Raw genomic sequence first — 21,812 nt, 5'->3', positions numbered from 1 at the left:
AATCCTCCAAAGGGTAACCCATCCAGGACCATTTCCCTCTGAACAGTAGGACTAATAGGCAATTCAGCATGGCCAATTCACCTGACCTGCACATCTTTTGACTGTGGGAGGAAAGCAGAGCAAACCCACACAAACACAGGGAGAGCGTGCAAACTTCACACAGACAGTTGCCTGAGGCTGGAATCAAACCTAGAACGCTGGTGCTATGAGGTAGCAGTGCTAACCACTGAGCCACCGTGCCACCCCAACAGGAGGCTTTACTGACAGCAGGATTTAATGAGGATTAACCACAACACCAACACTCAAAGGAAATACAATGACACAACATCCCAGCCAATAGTGAAGTATAGAGTACGTGAAGGGAGTGGAGCAGCTTCATCTGATTGGTCCCAGGGCTGAGAAACAGTGGTAATGAGAAGAAACTAAACAAAGAGGAGTAGTTCTATTTGGTACTAAGGCAGTGAAGAGGAAACTTGGTCTGGGGTTCTTGACATCTTAAAGGTTTTAATGAAACAATTAAAAAGACAATTACAGGCAGGAGAGTGTGTAATGAGAGAACACAGACTTAAAGTATTTGGAGAGCAGACAGTGAAAGAATGAGGAAAATAGTTTTGATGTAGAGGTGCTGGTGTTGGACTGGACAGGTTACAGGTTCATTTAAAATCTCAAGTTTTCAGAGCACACTCCTTCATCAGGTGAAGTGGAAGGAAGTGAATAGGTACAAAATATACAGTCAAATATCACACAACACCGGGTTATAATCCAACAGGTTTATTTGCAAGCAGAAGCTTACAAAACTCTGCTCCTTTTGCAAGTAGCTAGTGAGAGAGGGTATATCAGACACAAAATTTAAAAGATCAAAAGTAAAAGATCAAACGCTCATACAACTGACCCGAATGAACTGAACAAACCCAGATGGCTATTAAGTCTTCAATCAATTAGAGTGGAGATGCAGGTTTCAAGTGATTAAAATCTATATTGCAGAATTCTTTTCAAGTCACTGCCCCAAGTTAATTTAAGGTTTAATCAGTATAAAAAAGGTGTCATCTCAGGTCAGAGTGTGATTGAATACTTTCCACTTGCTTGGATGATTGTAGCTCCAATAACACTCAAGAGGTTGGATACTATCCAGGACAAATTGGGCCCCTTGAATGGTAGTGTCTAGATTAGAGTAATGCTGGAAAAGCACAGCAGGTCAGACAGCATCCGAGGAGCAGGAAAATTGATGTTTCGGGCAAAAGCCATCTATTGCTGATAAAGGGCTTTTGTTTTTCCAGCACCACTCTAATCTAGACTCTGGTTTCCAGCATCTGCAGTCCTTGTTTTTATCCCTTGAATGGTAACCTTATCATCAGCTTAAACAATTGAATTCTCCACTATCACCACACAGTAGCAAGGATATGAACCATCCATTAGATGTGTTACCACAACTCAATGAATCTCGATCAACAGCACTTTCCAAAACTGTAATTTCTACCACCTAGAAAGATAAGGGCAGCAGATACGTAGGAACATCACTTCCTGTAAGTTCCTGTCTAAGCTACATCCCTTTCTGATGTGGAATAATGTGGCTGTCCCTTCACTGTCACTGGGTCAACATCCTGGACTTCCAACCTGAATGGAACTGAAGGTCTATGTACATCACATGGACTGTAGTCCGAGAGGGCAGTTCACCACGACCATTTTAAGGGCAATTAAGGGTAGGTAATAAATGTTAGCGCAACCAGTGACACCCACATCCCATGAAAGACTAAAAACGAACTTAATGGATGAACATAAACATTCAGCAATAAGGACATTTTAAACTCATAACAATCAGAAAAGCATTTGCATCTTCTCCTTTTCATTGTAGCGATTTATCAACTAACGTGCCAAAGATTAAGAGTTCACACGCACACACTATGCAAATGTGAGTATCGAGATTACATACTAATCAGAAATATAATTAACCACATCTGGATTTACAATTAACAACATGTGGCTTATGTGTTGGAAAACACTGATTTATTCCAGCTCCCACTTTTCGATGGGACAGTGTCCAACACTTTCTGTAAGTGATTGTTCTAAACGCATAGTTTTGTCAAAGTGGTATCACTGATTGGAGACTTAATCTCACAGCACAGTATAAAAGTTCCACAAATGACAACATCATCAGAACACAAAGACTGGTTGACATGTGTCTTGACGCTTTAGATAACAAAACTTGATGGGCGTCAGTGCTACAGCAACTGGCTCTCAGCCTTCCAGAATGAAGCCAGTTCCTGTTCTGACACACAACGCTACAAGTGAAGACCTGGGGCCATAGGGAACAACCTTATCCAGGCAGCAACAACCTAAAATGGAGATACTAACATGGCTTCATTCTCATGTACTTTGGAGCAATGTCGTCTGTTCCCTGATCTATGTCACTGATAGACTTGACCATTCCAAAATTCCACTGGTGAGCCTGTCACCTCCCAAGCTCTGTAAACTTGCAATCATCCAATAGCTTCCTGCCCAGACTCTCTTGCACCAAGTTCAATGCATCCATCATCACCCCGTGCTTACCGATCAGCACTGACTCTCAACCAGTAGCTCCTCAATTGTAAAATTCTTATCTTTGTCTTCAAACATATCTGATATTTGCAACCTCCACCAATTCTATAGCTCGCTGAGATCTATACATGAGATCCAGCATGTTGTTATTATTTTAATCACTTAGTGACCTACTCTTCAATTGCTTGGCCCTTAAGCTCGGGAATTTCCTTCAAAGCTCAGACTAAAAGCCAACCCACGCTAATTTCTCTGAGAATCATAGACTCAAAAAGAATAGAAGAGGTTCTTCAGTCTACCCAGTCTGTACTGCCAAAAAATACTACTCCCAAAATTAATCCACTTTCCCAAACTACGCCCAAAACCTCAAACAACATGACACTTCAAGTGCTCATCCAAGTACTGTTAACAGGTGTGAGGTTTCCTACCTCAACTACCCTCTGAGGAAGTGCACTCCAGATTCCCACCACCCTCTGGGTGATAAAACTTCCTAAATCACCTCTAAATCTCCTTCCTTTGACTTTAAAATTCTGTCCCCTTGTAACTGGCCTTTCAATGACCCTGTTTGCTGTTTACCAAGTCCATTGCCTCATCATCTTTTCTATCTCTATCAGGTCACCTCTCAACCTTCTCTGTTCCAAAGAAAATGACCTGAGCTTATCCAGGTTCTCTTCATCACTGAACTGCTCCATCCCAGGCAACGCCCTCTGCACCCCCTCCAGTGCAATCACATTCTTCCTCTGGTGTGGTACCAGAACCATATACAGAATTCCAGCTGTGGCCTGACCAAAGACCTGTACAGCTCTATCATAACCTCCCTGCTCTTATAGTCTCTGCCTTGACTGCTAAATTGTCCCAAATGCCTTCTTATTTACCCTACTAATATGCCCTGCCCCCTTCAGACTTCTGTGGACAAGTTCCCCAAGATCCCATTGCTCCCATGAACCTCCTAGTAAACTTCCATTCACATCATGAGAACACAAAGACAGGTCAACATGTATCGTGACACCTTGGACGGCAAAACTCGATGGGCATCAATGCTACAGCAACTGGCTCTCAGCCTTCAAGAATGGAGCCAGTTCCTACTCTGACACACAACACTACATGCAGAGCCACAGGGAACAACCTTATCCAGATGGCAACAATCAAAAACGGAAATCCTAACTTGGCTTCATTCTCATGTACAATTTGGAGCAATGTTGGCTATTCCCTGATCTATGTCACTGACATACTTGCCCTTTCAAATGCCAAATGGTTATGCTAGCAATACTAAGAGCTTTGGGATTACATCAAGTGTGCCCTTTTAAAAATTGATTCTCGATGTGTGGGCATTAGTGGTGGGAACTACATGTATTGATAATCTCAACCTGCCCTTGAGAAGGTGGTGGTGAGCTGCCTTCTCAAACCACAGCAGGTCTTGGGGTGCAGGTACCTCCACAATGTTGCTAAGGAGAGGGCTCCATGATTTTGACTGAGCAACACTGAAGGAATGGCGATATATTTCTAATTCAGGATGGTGAGTGAAATAGAAAGAAACTGGCAGCTGGTGGTGTTCAATGCATCTGCTGCCCTTGTCCTTCTGAGATCGTATTATGACACATTATTGCTGACTTTGCTTGTGTTTCTATACATTCCGTGTACCTAAGGAGACTGAAAATAAACCCATCAAACTTACTTTTGGAAAGTTCTTCTAGTTTTTTCGGTCGCTTAGTTGGTGCACGACCTGACTGAACTAGGAGAGAAACAAAAAATACATAAACCAGCAAATATGTTCATTCATTTTCTGACAATAAACCCACAACTATACATCCCTGGACTGATGTGGAGGAGCCATGTTGGAACGGGGTGGACAAAGTTAAAAATCACACCACACCAGATTATAATCCAACAGGTTGATTTGGAATCACTACATTTCAGGCAGACAACTACCTGATGAAGGAGCAGTGCTGCAAAAGTTGGTGCTTCCAAATCAACCTGTTGGACTGTAACTTGGAGTTGTGTGATTAGCAACTTTAACCCTGGACTCAACAGCATTATGTGGGCTGGTTCATGAAGCGAATAAACATGTGTGCAGCTGATTGTAAATATTTTAACCAACTATTCAGAGATGCTATGACACATATCTCTGAAGCATGGAGAATGTGAACCCAGACCTTCTAGCCCAGAGACAGGGACAACACCACTCCATCTCAACAGCCCTAAAAGCATATAGCAGACAATGCATGGCTCAAACCCATGACTGAGGCAAAGAGTCTGACAATCTACTTACTGAGGCAGCTGGGAGTCTCACAGTATTCATCTGCAATAAACGATGAGGGGGCATGAAAATGTTCACACACAGTCCAAAAGGGGGCAGCAGTTTCCCTTCCTTGAAGAATTTGTGATTTGGAGATGCCAGTGTTGGACTGGGGAGTACAAAGTTAAAAATCACACAACACCAGGTTATAGTCCATCAGGTTTATTTGGAAGCACTAGCTTTCGGAGCGCTGCTCCTTCACCAGCTGGTTGTCAATCACCTGATGAAGGAGCAGCGCGCTGAAACCTAGTGCTTCCAATTAAACCTGTTGGACTATAACCTGGTGTTGGGTGATTTTTAACTTTGAAGAATTGATTGAACCAGACAGGTTTTCTTTAACAATTCAGCAATTTTTGGAGTCTATATTTTTCTTTTATTCTGGTGCTGGACCAGAAAAGGACGGGTTTATTTAGTTCACTTTCACAATTGGTCATTGATAGAATTTGAGCTAATAGTCCTTAGGTTCCTACCAAAATATCTATCCGTGCTCTTTAATCTGAGCATTAACTAGTGTAACAGGTGTCATAAATAGAACACAGCATGCACACATTATAAACGATTGCGTATATGCATGTACCAATATATTTTGAATACCCTTAATCCATATATATGCTTTAAGTTGCAGTTTGCACCTACTTGTAAGTTGTCCATAAACTGGTACACTTTCTGATGAACGGTCAAATGCAACTAACGTCACCACATATTCCACGTCAGGAATTAAGTCTGTTAACGTTGTTTTGCTTGCACCCTGGGGTAATATCATTTCCTTTGCAGATCCAACTGGAAAAGAGCAAATGATCCAATTAAAAGGTACGTAAAACATACATTAAAAATCACAACAGTAATGCGACAGATATGTGAGTGACAGAAAAGTCATTCTGAGGAATAAATGGAATATTTTTTGTGTGTTTTATAAATCTACAATAAGCTCTGATAGGTAAGTTTAACCTGACCTACCTGGAAGAAAACTAATGGATTCAAAGTCACTGTAAAATAACAATTATCACTTCCTGGCAGAATCAGTTACGATAATATATAATAGAAAAGATTCTGAGCTGCACCATAGCAACCACTACCCATAATTAATTTAACACCCAATAAATACAGAGAGACTTTATAGGTTTGAAAATGGAAAAATGCAAAGAGATTTCAGCTCAGAAGGATGTGTTTTACTCATGTTTCATTCCTCAATGCATTTTCCCTTTCCTTTCTCCATCCTCTCCTGAAAGTGGTAGAATGGATTTTGCAAATGCAGGCTCCCTTTGAGAAACCTTATGCTGCGAAAGCAGGTTGGGAAATTAACAGGCATGTTCCTCATTCCCGTCAGTCTCACAACAGAGAATGCACGTGAACAAAATCCCATTTTTTCCAGGGTGCATTCCACAGACAAATATTGGTCAGATAGCACCACAACAGAAATCAACAGGGTTGGAAATTATGAGGCACTTTAGGAACTCTGGAGTCAACCAATCTGCCCTCTTGAATTGACTCTCAGCGTCAGGTTTTCAATCCAGTTTATTGCTGGCTTTGTGAATGGCTCAGTCAGACATGTGGAAATAGCCTCAGATGCGATCTAGCATTTGTGAATGAGACCATAAGATATAGAAACAGGAGTAGGCGACTCGACCCCTTGAGCCTGTTCTGTCATTTAATAGGATCATGGCTGATCTGACAGTCCTTATGCCCACTTTCCTGCCCTTTCCCTATAACCTTTGATTCCCCAGCTAATCAGGAATGTATCTATCTCAGTCTTAAATATCCACAAAGAGGAATGTCAGCCAGCTATTCAACTCTGGAGTTAGAGGGGAGGCAGAGGTGTGTGGTACTGTCACTAGACTGGGAATCCAGAACCTCAGGCTAATGTTCTAAACATTTGTATAGTGTAGATTGTATAATTTCAATCCTGTGAAAATCAAGGGAAAAAAACGGTGATGGCTTGCATGTATGGAATGAGCTGCCAATGGAAGTGGTGGAGGTTGGTACAATTACAACATTTAAAAAGCAAGTAAGATGGGTAAATGAATAGGAAGGGTTTAGAGGGATATGGGCCAAATGCTCGCAAATGGGACTCGATTAATTTAGGATATCTGGCCGACATAGACAAATTGGACTGAAGGGTCTGTTTCTATGCTGTATATCTCGTGACTCTATGACATAACTCCTATCAATTGTTGTAAAATCTCATCTGGTTCACTACTATCCTTTAGGGCACTAAAGTCACCTGTTACTCACAAGGATACTACACCCAGCATATGCCTATCTCAAATTACTCCTTCAGAGCTATCCAGATTCTGCCCTCAATCACCAGTGACATGCGCACACCTTTCAACATGATGTTCTGGATCACTATCAGGGACTAGCATCTGGACAGATCTTTTTGCAATCAGATGGAGATGAAGGTGTCATCTCAACCTTTTACCCACTTCTCATTGCTTCTCAACAACGGCCCCACTTCCCGGCTCCCAACAGCAAACTCCACTCCCTCCACAAACCCACCCTACAGGAGGTGAGTTACTTATTGGAAAATGTCTCTGACCTGCACATAAAGCCTCAATACTTATATGGTTGGTCCAATCCAATTTCCTGTCTATGGTAAACCCTCCAGAACATTGATAGGGTGGAATCAGTAATGGCAATCCCATTGAATTTCAAGGGGTGATGGTTAGATCCTCTCCCGTTGAAGAAGTTCATTTTAGACATTTGTGTGTAACAAATGTTACTAATCAGCTTGTTGGTGAAGTTGATGCCAAGAGTTTTATTTCACCTTTGGAGTTCAGTTCTTCTGACCATTTTCAGACTAAGGCTGTAACAAATATTGTGGTGCCTCAGGGGTCAAGAAGGAGGAATTGCAGCACCTCCAAAAATGACCGTAGTATTCAGACAACTTTCTACATATTGAGTGATGACTAGCATTCTCTTTAAGTCGTCAAAGTGCATTAGCAACAATGTGCATTTATATAGTAACTTCTAAGAAGCAAAAAGTCTGAAGGCAAAGGGAATTTTGTGCCAAGCTTTGCCAGGATATAAAAATGCTGTCCTGATCTACTTACTCTAAACAATAGTCGAATACTTCCTTCTACAACCTATCAACCCCCCCCCCCCCCCCCCCCCCCCCCCCATCGCCCTCTTGACAAGCTGATCAATTAACCGATCAATAGATTTGCTCTGAGTGAGGCTGAGGAGAGAAACAAATTGCAAATTACCTGAAGGACTGCAATCATTTGTTAGTTTGAATGGCAGTGCGGTAAAGCGTGACTATATGCAATAGTACAGCAACAGGTGATGACAATTAACTTCCATGGACTTAAAAATGTAGAGATGTGTGATGCACTGCCATGTATTAGCACCATTTCAGAGCACTGGCCAAAATCAAAATTCACATCAATGGCGTCACTGCAAGACTTGCCAAGCAAACAGTAAAAACGATTAAACCCTTTGTGATTATGTGTGTTATGACATACTGCTGCTTTGAAAAATATATCTCTAAATCGGGATCTTGCAACCGGATAACCACCAAAAATATGAGACAACACTGATTGTCTGGAGACCAGTAGCGATGAGATGATTAAATCCAGGACTGGCTGGCAATCTCATTGCAGGGACAAAAGTAACAAAACAGATGGCTTTAGAAAAGTAAGCTTTTTAAAGAATATCAGATGATTATTTTCCAAAACCCAATGATAATGAGGATGGCCGTATTCTAGAGTATTCTGAGTAGTGAAAGCTAAAAAGGAAAATTCTAGACGATGTAGGCACAGGGAGGATCTTCCCAATGGTGGAGGAGTCTAGAACCACAGATCAAAGTCTCAGGGACTAAAGGGATCAAAAGATATTGGGGAAAAGCAGGAACAGGTTATTAAGTTGAGTGGTCAGCCATGATCATCATGAATGGTGAAGTAGGATCAAAGGGCCGAATAGCCTCCTCCTGCTCCTAATTTCAATGCTCATCTGTAAAACAAATATATCCTTTCAGCCAGGTACATGCTGCTTTATTTAAAGGCACTGAGGATTACAAGAGAGATTTATAAAGGCACTGCCCATCATCATGAGAGTTACTAATGCTGTAACAATGTATTCCTCACTCTATTACCCCAATGCACCTTCTATGGCATGATCTACCTGTACTGCACATAAAACTTTCACTGCAATAATAAATCAAATCAAAATCAAAGAACGTTGACTATTGCTGTTCCTCTGGACCTGGAGTTATTTAAAAGCAATACTTAATTTAATTCAGGCAGTTTAGACATAGGTAACGGTGGAGTGTGGACATTTTCACAATAGTAATTTGATGTGATAGCCAAAGTGGACACAAAAAGGGAAAACTTCACTTGATAAATTCCCTTTGGTTTTTGTTTGATTAACATTCAACATTGAACATTCAAAGTTTTTGGCATAAATCTTCTAAGGTTCTTTATGAAACTATAAAGCATCAGGACTCCAATGTAGAACAGGGTCTCAGATTCTCATTGGTCTAAAAACAGGAACTGTAAATATTTGTTGGGGTTTATGAGATTTTTCAGATTAGGTCCTGAGTTATGACCATTGGTTTGTGTTCAAAAGTTCTATCCAACTGGTCTGGTCACTAAAAAAGCAATCTGATGTGCTGATAAACCCAAAACAGGTAAATAAGTAAAAGACGCTGATGTATCTAGGGGTTTATGGAAGGAGATTTTGATTACGGTGCAACTGAGATGTCAAGAAAGGAGTAAGATATTTTTTGCAAAATGAAAAGAATAAATATTGATTGGCAAATATGCACAAAATAAAGAGAAATTAACTATCAATTTAAAAGTTAGCAAAACACCTTAGAATGATAGTTCATATAATCAGGAGGCCATTCACACTGGATAGCAGCCTCAGATGCCAAATTAAGTGCTCCAAGCATCATGGGATTGTTTAAAGGAGCCCACAATGAAGCTATGCCGACAGAAAAGTGCAGTACAAAGTCACAGAGATTAGGATAAAGTTTCATTAAGTTGGTGAAGTTACAATGGGTCTGGGGTTCAATCCAGCCACATGTAAAAACCAACCTGGTACAGGCATACTGGAGAAAATGCAAAAAGAGGACAGGGGAAGCCAACAACTTGCTTTTCAAAGGGGATATTGAAGGGACCATTCTGTCAAGGTCTATAAAATGATTTACAGGCTGGACAAGATAAAACCAAATAATACTTCAAAGTAACCCAAAGATTTGCAACAAGCAAAATCCATAATCTAATTAGGAACTATTTGGTTCCCATAAATGTAACTGTAACTCCAGTGAGTCAAAATTATTCAAAAGGACTAAGAGTGCAACTTGCATTGCAAACATCAAACCTAGATCAAGTTTAGCTCTTATGTTCAGTAACAATAGCTTTCCTAACCTTGTCCCCATTTTGTTTAAAGAACATAAGAAGCAAGTAATCATTGGAAAGTTCAAAGTTCAATCTGACAATAAGATCAAAGTCAGATGTGGAGGGCTGAGAAGTGACAGTTCAATGGCTTCTCTCAACGTTTTGATTTTCCTTCTGTAGATGCCTATATTTCATACTGAAGACTTATTCAGTTTTTTTTTTCAAATGCAATGGAAAAAGCAACATCTGGAACAGATTATTACCTTCCCTCATCCCCACCTCCCCTCCCAAACCAACACGGCAGCTCAGCGCTGTAAGGAATATGCATTAGGAAGAATGATGATGGAATCCTGCCTACATTCCATTACTTTGCTCTCACTTCTCACAATAGAGACCACATGTAAAACCAAAATGAAAAGAAGCAGGTCCCTAAGTACATGACAGAGATCACATCAGTGGCAATGAGCAGGATATGAACTTGAAAGCATTTCCCTAAGGATGCTAATTTCAAAAGTTAGTCTAGACATCAGCAGCAGTAGTTCATGTGATGCCTATTACAGAATCAGAAATGGAATTATGCATTCGGTACTTTTTTCCCCTCTCAGTCTGGACTGCAAGTGGAAAATGTCGTCAGTGATGACTGACAGCTCACTCAATGCTCCCAATCTTGCAGATCAAAATGCAAAATCCTCCTGTTTCAAAGATGTTGGGGATTTATCAAGTTCTTCCCCAGTGGGTGCATTTTAACAGTACTTTCAACACCAGAAAATGAAGATTTCAGGGGTATGATTGCATTATGAACATCACTTTTGGTGATGAAGTAATGAAGGGAACAAGTTTGGCCGATTTGATGTGAATCAAGTGCTCAGTCCCAGAATGGACCTGAGAGAAATAGGTTTGTGATTTCATGTGCAAAATGCAAATTCCACCTTTGCCCTTTATGAGCATGTTTTACATTCACTGACAACCTCATGAGGACAAGCAAAGTAAGCTTTACCTAGTGCTAATTTTGTTTGAGCCTGTTGATCTGATGGGGATGTGGATCAAAAGCAGAATTCACTGAAGGTGACAAGCAATAGATTGTGAAGTGTCATTGCATCAAATAGGCTTTTGCCCCATGAAATGTGGAAGGTCAGAGCTGAAATGATTGAGGTTTTCAAGCTACTGCTTTTGTATGGAGGGTGTTTAGGAAAAGGATGACCATTCAAGTGAGAGTTTAGAAAATGCTTCTGCACACAAATGCTGCTAGAAGTATACAATTCTCTTACACAAAAACTAGATGTTAATTAGAATTTCAATGGGATTGGCAAAACGTTTTCTGCACAGAGAAACAAAAGGAATATGCAGCTAATTTTGATTGATCAAGTTAAAATACAGTCAAGTCATTATCTCATTCAATGATAGAATAGGATAGAGGGATGAATGGCATCCTCCAGTTTCTAAGATTTAATACCTTTATTCCCCATGTAAAATCCCCAAGAAGATCAATTCTTCTCCTTTCTGGATCTCTTTGAGAACCAACTCAACTCACTCTGAATCTGATCGATTGCCAGGATAAAACATCTATGATTCACATTTTTAAAAAATAAATCATACATACAAGGATCATTAGCAAGGCTCTGTTGTCAATGAACAACCTCAGTAGATGTAACTATATTAGAAAATTGAGACTTTAACTTTTTGCCTTTACTCACATCAAACAATGCTTTGTGCTAATTCCAGGTATATTACAATATTGTATTTAATCATCAGACAGAAACATAAGAAAGGAGTTGGCCATTCAGCCCCTTGAGCCTGTCCCATCATTCAATGAGCTCATGGCTGATCTGTGGCCAAACTTCATAGACTGGTCTTTGGCCCATTTCCTTATCAAAACTTTGTCTAGTTCAGACTTAAAATTACTGATCTAGAATTCATTGCTGTTTGTGGAAGAGAGTTCCAAATCTCTACCACTCTTTATTCACGGAACCGCTTCCTAACATCTCTCCTGAACGTTCTGGCCCGAGATTTTCTGACTATGCAACCTATTTGTAGAACCCCTAACTAGTGAAAATAGTTTATCGGTTCCTGTCTTTTCCTGCTAATATCTTGAAAGCTTTGATCTGATCACTCATTAACCTTCTAAATTCTAGAGAAAATAGGCCTAGTTTGCATAACCTCTTCTCAACACTTAGCAACTGAGATCCAGGTATTAGTCTTGAAAACCTATGTTGTATTCTCTGTTACCTGTAAACCCTCCTGTGTTATTCCAAGCAGCAATCTGTGAAAATCAGAGAGGCTAAGAACTATTTAAAGTAAAAATTAATAACTTTATTTCTTAAAGTCTTGCAGAGAATAATTACCAAACAACTATTTACAACTCCTTCCTCTAACTTATCACTTACCTTATCTTCTATAATAGTAGCCCAATAAAACCCGCCAATTAAGATTTACCAAAAATTCAAGTTTTCAAAACAGTGTCAGATATTCTATTTGGATCTTCCTGTGTCTTCTTTTCTTCTTAGGGATTATACTTCACCGGTCATGGATCGATAATGGTACTTTTAGGAGAGCTATTTTTGGGCAGTCTCTACATGCTGGTGGCAGGGCAGTTCTCCTCCCTACTGTTTAATTTTCTTCAGTCTTATACCTCCTCAAAGCATCAGATCGTGTCATTGGTTTTTAAGATTGACAAGATACTAAATTCAAGTTTGTTTTTTTTGGAGTATAATTTAAACTGATTGGTCTAATTCAAATCTATTTTTGTCTCCAGGCAACCCAGCGAATCTAGCTTTTAACCAAGTGTTACATTGTTACCTAAATGAGAAGACTTGGTGCTGTCAGATAGTTCTGCTAGCTTCAAACTCTCTTAAAGGTACAGTCCACCCACATCTTCATAACATCGCTTCAAGGCCAATATGCCCTTTGTAAGGTGCTGTGCCTAGGTCTACTCACAATAGTCCAAGTGGAGTGTAACCACAATCCCCATCAGTGATTCCTCATGGATTATTCAAATGGATCTCACTTTATTCCTAATGTTCCAAGTTTCGTGATGGAACAGTTTGCCAAGCTTCAATGTTGAGGCCAGAGATGTGCAAGTTTTTTGCTTTCAGGAGCTACATGAATGCCAACCATTTATTGTACCTCAGTCAACCCACGTCATAGTCCACATTCCCATCTGTTTTCACATAGCTTTGTCAAATTGTACATTCTGACAGATCTCATCACTCTCAGTTAAAATATATCTACAAAGGAAGGAGCAACAAGCCAATCATAAAAAAAATGCAGCCCATTCCAAACCAACTTAATTGAAACAACGCAAACTGCGCAACTAATAAATTTAGTTAAAAATGGAAATAATTTGCCTGGGTTTTGTGGGGCAAATTGCCAGAGGAATGATGCGCAGTCCATATTCAAGAGCTAGATTCATACACATTTTTTAAGCCAAGTCAGAGAGCTACCAGTAACCATGGAAGCAGTTCCCAAAAAGGGGTCATTACCACCAGAAGAAGGGAAAAATAGTTAAGAAAAAAAACAAAATATTTTGTCAAGCAGATTTTACTGCCTGAGCAAAAAAAAAATTTTCTCTTCAAATGCAACCTGATTTCCTATGTTGTTAGTGAACCACTGAAGGTGCTATTATATTAATACAAGGATCTGCTAATTTTACATTTTAAAATTGCAGTTTGCAAACAAAGAAAACATGTCCACCATTTCCATAAAAGTACATTTCTTTCAAGGAGTTCCACTGTCATAAATATAGCCCCGGGTACTCCTTTCAAAGAATCAGTGGAATGTACATGTAAAGTGGGCAGAACATGTTTGTAAAAGGACTGATGATTTTTCGTAGTTATGAAATGCTTTATAAACTTTGTAGAGGGCTCTCTATAGAGACTTGGTAACTGTAACATTACGAGGTTGCTGTTAACTGAATCTGGACTAAAATTTCAATAATTACAAGTTGAAGACCCACTTTGATACTTTGACAGTATCTTTCATCAGGGAAAATGTTCATGAAATTCCAAGTGAGCCTCAAATGTCCTTTCAGGTACAAAAGCAGCCTTCCTGCCCTTGTCTGTCTTGCATGGAATGGTAGAGGTTTGGATCCATGGGTAGAACATGGAAATATTACAAACCATGGTGAGGACGGTATAGATTGTGGAGTGGGTAGATGGCACAGTTGGGATGGGGAGTGGGGGGGAGGGCAGATGAACCTCTACAGAGAAGCATGTTATGTTTTGGTAGAAAGACCATGGGGAGACAGTACAAATTGAAGGATAACCGAGGAACCTGGGTGCAATATGTGCTTATGTCACCACTTTCCAGCATCTGCAGCACTCACTTTCTCCAAGTTAGGAGAGCAGTTATTAAACATAACCCATATCATGTGTTTTATTAACGGGATCAGAGTGAGGAGGTGCTGTTGAACTTGTGCAACACACCACATCAGCCTCAACTACAGCATAGTATCCCTTTCTGAGCATCACTTTTTCAGAAGGATGTGAAGGCAGCTGAGGGAGTGTAGAAAAGGTTTACGATAATGGTTCCAGGAATGAGAATTTCTGTATATAGATAGACTGGAAAAGTTGGCACTCTACTGTCCTTGGACAAGAGAAGGCTGGCACGAGATCCAATTGAAATAGTCCATAGTGAGAACTCTGTGCAGATTGAATAGAGAGATAATATACCCACCCAAGAAAGGATTGCAAATGATAGGACACATATTCAAAGTTGATTGAAAAAAAGTCAAAGTGATACGAGAACCATTTCTATCACACAGTAACTGATTTGGGTCTAGAATGTGCTGCCTGTTTGTGCTCAGGAGAGGTTCAATCAAGGTTGTCTATAGGAAATTTGAAGTTTATTTGCAAATGATGAACATGCAGAGGTGTGGGAGTAGGCAGGAAGAGTGGAACCGGGTGAGATGCTCATTTGGAGAGTTGCGCAGACACGATGGGCCGAATGGCCCCCTCCTGAGCCAGAACTATTGTGGGACTGGGGCAAGTGGCACCGATTTATGGCATGGATCTCCCAAAAGCTGTAATTGAAATGCAACTCTATTTCAATGGAAGTTCACCGATCAGTCAGTGCCGACTGCTGCAACATTTACTCACCAGTGGTGGGTGCTAGCGTAAGCCTGTACCCCTGTATTCTGCTGGGCGAGCGTCTCCACATCATTTGAACACTACTTTCAGTTAAAATTTTAAACTTCAACTGTGAAGGAGGCTCCACTGCAGAGAGAAGAATGCCACAAACAAGAAGACGTTAGTCTCAGGTAGGATTCCCGCTACATGATAAAAGCAAAATAAATTGTTTTATGAAAAGATGGTTCAAACTGCAATGCTTAAAAGCAGAGTTGGCCGAATGGCAGCTATAAGCATTTCGAAACCTACATCTTTGCATAAATTTGCTTCCAACAATAAGCATTCGGAGTTTGATGTCTATTGTTGGTAGATAGAGAGGACCATATAACACGAATATCAAAAGCTGACGCAAACACAAATTAATATTAACATAAAATATAAACAGCACAAGGAGAGCACAAGACATTGGGTTTTGCACCATCAGGGAAGTTCACGAGTTGCAGCAGAAAACAGAAAAGGATAATACAACAATTATTAACACACCCAAGTACAAATAGAGCAGCTACACAGATACAAACTAATCCAAAAGTAGGCGAACATCTGACACTCAATCTGGGGACAAGTTTTGATCGTTACATGCTTGCTGCACTCAATACAAAGCTTGTCAAATTACTTGCCAGAATAGAACACTTGAGACTTCACAAGTTGCCCAAGAGTTAGGGATTTCAGAATGTCCAATTAGTGCAACGTCATCTCCAATAATCTTGAAAGATTAATTGCAAACGGTTGTTCATTTATGTTTATATATATATAATTCAAAAAGGAATTCAGCAGCCAAATAAAGTAATTTCAAATTTTCCAGTGACTTCACGAAAGCAATTTTTGACAGCTGATTCGAAACACAAAGAGATTTTGTAACTTTTACTTTAATACTAATGGTAGTTGTCCTCATCCACTAGAATTAATAAATGTGTATAACATTGAACATCATTTTAATCAATTTGTCATTATATTTAATTAATTACTATAATCATTGTAGATCTGGTGTTAGATTAAACCTGAATGATGGAAAATCATGGTTATGTTTAAGATCAGCATTAATGTGAATACAAAATACTGACTTTGACTTCTTTCTAAAACATAAAACTTTTTTTAGTTAAGAAAGCAAAGTCCTCTGAGTTTAAACACCAGTTGAACAATTAAATTGCCTAAAGATGCACACACATAAACACCATTACTGTATGATCTTCTGATAATTTGCTAAAGCTTCTGTATTGAAAGAAATCACAAGAAGATGCTGTTAATTTGTACACCAGGCCACACACTGGCAATCTTCAAAGCACCTGTTGGTGTTTGAGAGAGATCTTGCTGAAATGCTCACATTTGAACAGACAAGCTTTTTTCACAATCACATAATCCACAGCCAGAGACACTGCAAGACATTCACGCGGACCTTCACAAAGAAATGCAGGTGTTGCGAACAACAGTACTTCTGTTATATGATCAGAGTTTGCCTGTATTTCACCGTGTATCTATTTTAGTTTGTTTCTCCCCTGTGCCCATGCATGCTACATACCAGCATTTTAACTTAACTTGCCTGATTGTTATTCATAGGCAAGGACCTCTGTATTCTACAAGGAAAACTTGTCAATGCATTGTCCTTTCTGTGCATTAAAGAGAATAGTTTCAGTAGTCCACCTGCTGAGGATTGACCCAAAATGCCCTTAGGAAGGGAATTGAAGGGTTTTGACCCAGCTACACTGAAGGAACGGTGATATATTCCAATTAGGATGGTGAGTGGTTTGGAGGGGAACTGGCAGGTGATGGCATTCCCATGTATTTGCTACTCATGTCCTTCTAGATGGAACTGGTCAAGGGTTTGGAAGATGCTGTCTAAGGATATTTGGTGAATTACTGCAGTGCACAAATTACTGCTGCCTTTGAAATTGTGTGTTCTTACGTCTTTCCTGATGGGTACAAAATAAAAAACATGGCAGCTTTTCTATTTTTTTTGACAAATACTCAAGTTCTGTACTTCCACATGATGATATAATCATCAAGGTATTCTATGGGCAGATACAGAGAAGCTATTTTCTCTGCTGGAGAAAGGGAAAGAGCAAGGCATGATATAAGTGCGATGCTATTCAGATGTGATTTCTTCAGACAAACAATATTGAAAATCTGAAACATCCTCCACCAAAATCTGTTGATATAAGGAAGGAATGGAATGGATGCAATTTAAAATGTAAAACTTGAAGTTCAATTTTGGCACAGATATTCGGAAGGAAGGATGAAGCCAGGTGTGTGGGGTTAAGATATAGATCCATCCAGTAATAGGATTGCATAGATCGACTGAATGGCCTCCTGTTTCTATCTTTCACTACTTTAAAATGTTGCTCTCCTGGGATTTTGATGGAGAGCAAATTGTGGCTTTGCAAGTAAAGGCCGGGTTGTACCTCAATCTGGTCAGTGCCCAGAGATTCATAATAAGTCACCTCCCCCCGCATAGATTCAGACAATGTTCCCCTGCCGACCCCCTCCCCATTCCAGACACTAGCAAAATACAGGGATCCCTATACACACAGAAGCACTGTAACAAAAGTTATAAATAGAAATAAAATAAAACATTCGGAGACAAATGGATTTTAAAATTCTGATTAGAGACTGATGTTGTAACATTAATTAGTGTCTCACACTCATGCAGATTGAGACTGATGGCAGGAACAGGAGTTTCCACCCTCACACAGTGAAAGCTTGAACACAAAAGACTGTTTCACATATTTTATAATGATATTCTCGATGTTGAAGTATACAAGAACTGGAGAGTGTTCCTGAATTGGGATAAGATATGTTTATTAATCAGTCAAAGAAGGAGACGGGGGTGCATTACAGTCTAAACTCTGGAGTCACTTTTCTTAAAATATTTGATTCCTAAACTTTGGCTGCAAGTAAAGAAATCAAATGTAATTAATAATTCTTATATTTAAAATGCCATGCTGTCAGAAAGTAGGAGGCAAATTAAACATGCTGTATTTTCCAACAAGACATTATTAATACAAATGTATAAAATGCAGTTAATATGTGAAGAAAGATAGTGGCTTAAGGATTCCAAAGTAGTTAGTGTATAGGAGGACAGAATATCATTGTAAAATATCCTTCTTGTTTCCAAGATCTACAGCTCAGGACAAATTTAATGCAAAGGTACAGAAAACTGAGCTGAGTTTTTTAAATGAACACTTTTTGTGGTTGTTATTAAAATATTGTTAGGTGGAAATAAAAGCAGTATTACCAACCTGGGTGTGTGTGTTTTTGTTTTAAATTGGGGCAAGTGATTCGCAGAGGGATGGCAGTCAGTGAGTCCAGGTATTCAGCACCTCCTGTCTGTCAGCCCCAGGACAGAGCTGAGGGCTAAAGGATTCCGCTTCTCGGTGGAAAATCCGACGGTTAAAATCGCACGAAGCACACACGCACATATTCGCAATCTGCGCTGTTGTCCCCTCTCTAGCGGGGTGAGAGGGAGTCTAGCACATCTAGGTTTTTTTTGTTTACAGGGAAATTATTCCTCTGTGTGTTTGTGCACAAAAAGCAACGTTCTTTTGACATTCATTCAAATGCAAGCACATCTCATCCACCACTCCAATCATTCGGGGAGCTATACCCTCCACCCGACTTTTCAATGAGTTCAGAGATTCCTGATTCGAACCATCCTTCCTCCTTAACGCATTCGCAGGATTTTGCCCAAGAACTCAGACCCCAATCTACTGTTTCCAAACAGCGTTGGCGCCTCCCTTGAAAATGATGGCTGAAATAATCAGTCTCTACAGCATCAGTAAAGCAATGGGATGTGTTTTCGTGTTATAAATGCAATTGCATAAAATGTCTCTTTTTTTCCCTTCAAAGATATTCAAGAAATGACTTTGGTAGATCTTAACTTTCCCTGACTATCAGAAGGGGGATGTCTTTTAGCACAAACCTCCCCCAGAAAGAAAACATTTTTTGGCAGTTCCTCCCCATGTGCGCGTCCCCGCGAAAGCGCGTGACACAAGCAGAGCGCGAGTACGAGGTATTGCGCGCCCCCTCCCCTCACTGGTTCAAACTCTGCTGCCTTGTCTTGACATATAAGGTGACGAAGCGGGTCCCGTGTATCTGTCCCTTTGTCCGTCACTGGTGGTGTTCCCAGGAATAATCTTCATCCGAATCTTCAAGGTGGGAGTTGCCATAGCAGCCTTTACAGTTTTGCAGCTGGTTGTGTTGGACATTGCCTCATGGTGTTTCCCAGAATTTGCATCAGAGAAGGTTCTGCAGCTTCAGCCTCAGTTCCTCCTTTGAAAATCCAAATCATAGAATGGTACAGTGGACACAGACCCTTTGGCCCAACAAATCTGTACTGCCAAAGCTATGTTCACTCTAGTCCCACTTTTCTGCAGTGGGCCTATAGCCTTGAATGTTATGACACTTCAAGTGTACTTATAAAAGATTGTGAGGTTTCCTGCCCTCCCAGGCAGTACATTCCAAATCCCCTTGAAACTCTAGACCTTTCGCCAACACCGAATGTTACACTTTGTGAAGCTGTTCATGCCATTCACACACACAATAACACACCCCTGGTAAATCTGAATTGATATGTTTTAATTAAAGTGATTCCCTGCTGAGAGAAAAAGAGCATGAGTCTATAAGATTAGACAGATTTGCAAGCCTGCAATTACTCCTGCTGATTAAAGGGAAAATAAATCATTTCTAAACAATTCCCAAATGTTGGCAAACCACGATGAAACATTTCAAAATCTTCCACATCCTGCCACTATCTCAGTGACCGAAGGATTTTGTTGTCATGACTTCAGCCCTGAAGCAACCACTGGTTGGTATGTTTATTTATGTGCTCAATCAGGGAGGGTACACTTTTAGTAAATAAGAAAAAAACTGTTCCCACTGGTAGGGAGGATCCACAGATTTCACTTGGTTAGCAAAAGATGTCCTTATCATCTGGAATGAACTTCAATAGATAAAAACAAAGGGAATTAATGGGAAGAAATGTAGGACTGTATGGGTGAATGAATCTAACTGGTTAGCTAGACTTCCTGCACAGTATCATCCTATAAAATTTATAGCCAGTGTTGGGAGCAATTTAACAAATTTACTATAAAACATCAGTGTTCTGTTTAATTATGATATGAAACATTTAGTGTTTTTTCGTCAGTGGCAGCACAACAGTACAGCAAAGTCATTAAAACATTTTCTTTGATCTCTGTATCAGTGGTTTTTCATAAACATTTTGGATAAAATATCTTACTTCAATAGGGACCCACAAAAGGAAAACTCGGTCTTTTTTGCATTAATTAGAACATGCCACATTTATATCATTTCAATGAGGATTTTCCAAAAGCGTAACTTTAAGTCAAACAACACGACTGTTTTGATTCCCCATTTAACCAGTGGCTTTGGAGGAAGTGGGTCTTGCCTTTTTAGGTCATTAATTTCAGTCAGGGAGGGTGAGTGCACTTTGTTGCCAATTGGAGCATCTCCAACTGCTGTAAATCCAGTGGTCCCGTCTAAGTACATTGACAAACAATCTGCATTTCTTATCTGACAAAACTGAAAGGACTAAAGTGAATTTTTCAGTGTTTGGGTTTAGACATTACTAAGTGTGGTTGCATAAAGATATTGCCAATTAGAACAGAAGTCTAAAAAGACTGATGGGTTCCTTTCTGCACATAGAATCCCTACTGTGTGGAAGCAGGCCATTTGGCCCATTGAGTTCACCCCAATTCCCTGAAGATCCAGACCCACCCATCCCTGTCACCCTGCATTTCCCATGTCTAACCCATCAAGCCTGCATATCCCTGAACACTATGGGCAATTTAGCATGTCCAATCCACCTAAACTGCACATCTTTGGACTGTGGGAGAAAGCAAGAGCACCCAGAGGAAATGCACACAGACACAGATAGAACATGCAACCTCCACACAGTCACCCAAGGCTGGAATCAAACCTACTTCCCTGGCGTTGTAAGGGAGCAGTGCTAACCACTGAGGCACTGTGTCATCCCTAATCATTGCCTAATCTGATGCATAACTCACCAAATTATCAATTCTGTAAAGACCTATCCAAATTCATGTCATTTTCTCCTAAATATAAAGTTTAATCTCAAGGACTCATATTTCACTAATATTTAATAGAATGTAGTAAGGCATTTCATGCTGCTTTAATATAAAGTGTGACCAAAACAAACAGATAGGATAAAGGTAATCTGAAGGATCGAGAATGTGAACTTTTTAATGGAATGTGTGGTGATAAAATTCTTCTACTGTGTACTGGTGACATTGTAATTACTGTGGAAAGATCCATTCTTGTCTGTATTTCGAATAACTTTGCAAAGATTTGTAAATCTAAAGAAAATCAATTCATTGCATCAGTGATTTTGCTTTTACAGTAGGTGCTATGGATAGACTTTTCCCATGATATCCGTATGCTGAGAAAAGAAAAATAAATTAAAGCATAATTATTAAATCATTATCTGAATAAAATCATTAGCATTTCATAGTTGAATGTATACTTTGAATAGACGAGCTGAATCCATGTAGTGAC

At 39.8% G+C, this 21,812-nt stretch overlaps 1 protein-coding gene across 1 annotated transcript in view; it reads right to left on the bottom strand.

Moving 5' to 3' along the window:
• The window catches only part of col12a1a (collagen, type XII, alpha 1a), a 270,018-nt gene that overhangs the window by 233,681 nt on the left and 14,525 nt on the right, over nt 1-21,812 (bottom strand). The window contains exons 3-5 of the mRNA XM_060831214.1: nt 15,258-15,374; nt 5,465-5,608; nt 4,208-4,264 (exon numbers count right to left, since the gene is read on the bottom strand). Of these exons, the coding sequence (XP_060687197.1) occupies nt 4,208-4,264; nt 5,465-5,608; nt 15,258-15,374 (318 nt within the window). The remainder of the gene's footprint in view (nt 1-4,207; nt 4,265-5,464; nt 5,609-15,257; nt 15,375-21,812) is intronic.

The sequence above is a fragment of the Hemiscyllium ocellatum genome, chromosome 10, assembly GCF_020745735.1.
Source record: "Hemiscyllium ocellatum isolate sHemOce1 chromosome 10, sHemOce1.pat.X.cur, whole genome shotgun sequence".
Taxonomy (NCBI): domain Eukaryota; kingdom Metazoa; phylum Chordata; class Chondrichthyes; order Orectolobiformes; family Hemiscylliidae; genus Hemiscyllium; species Hemiscyllium ocellatum.
This window is presented reverse-complemented; position numbering and strand designations above follow the sequence as displayed.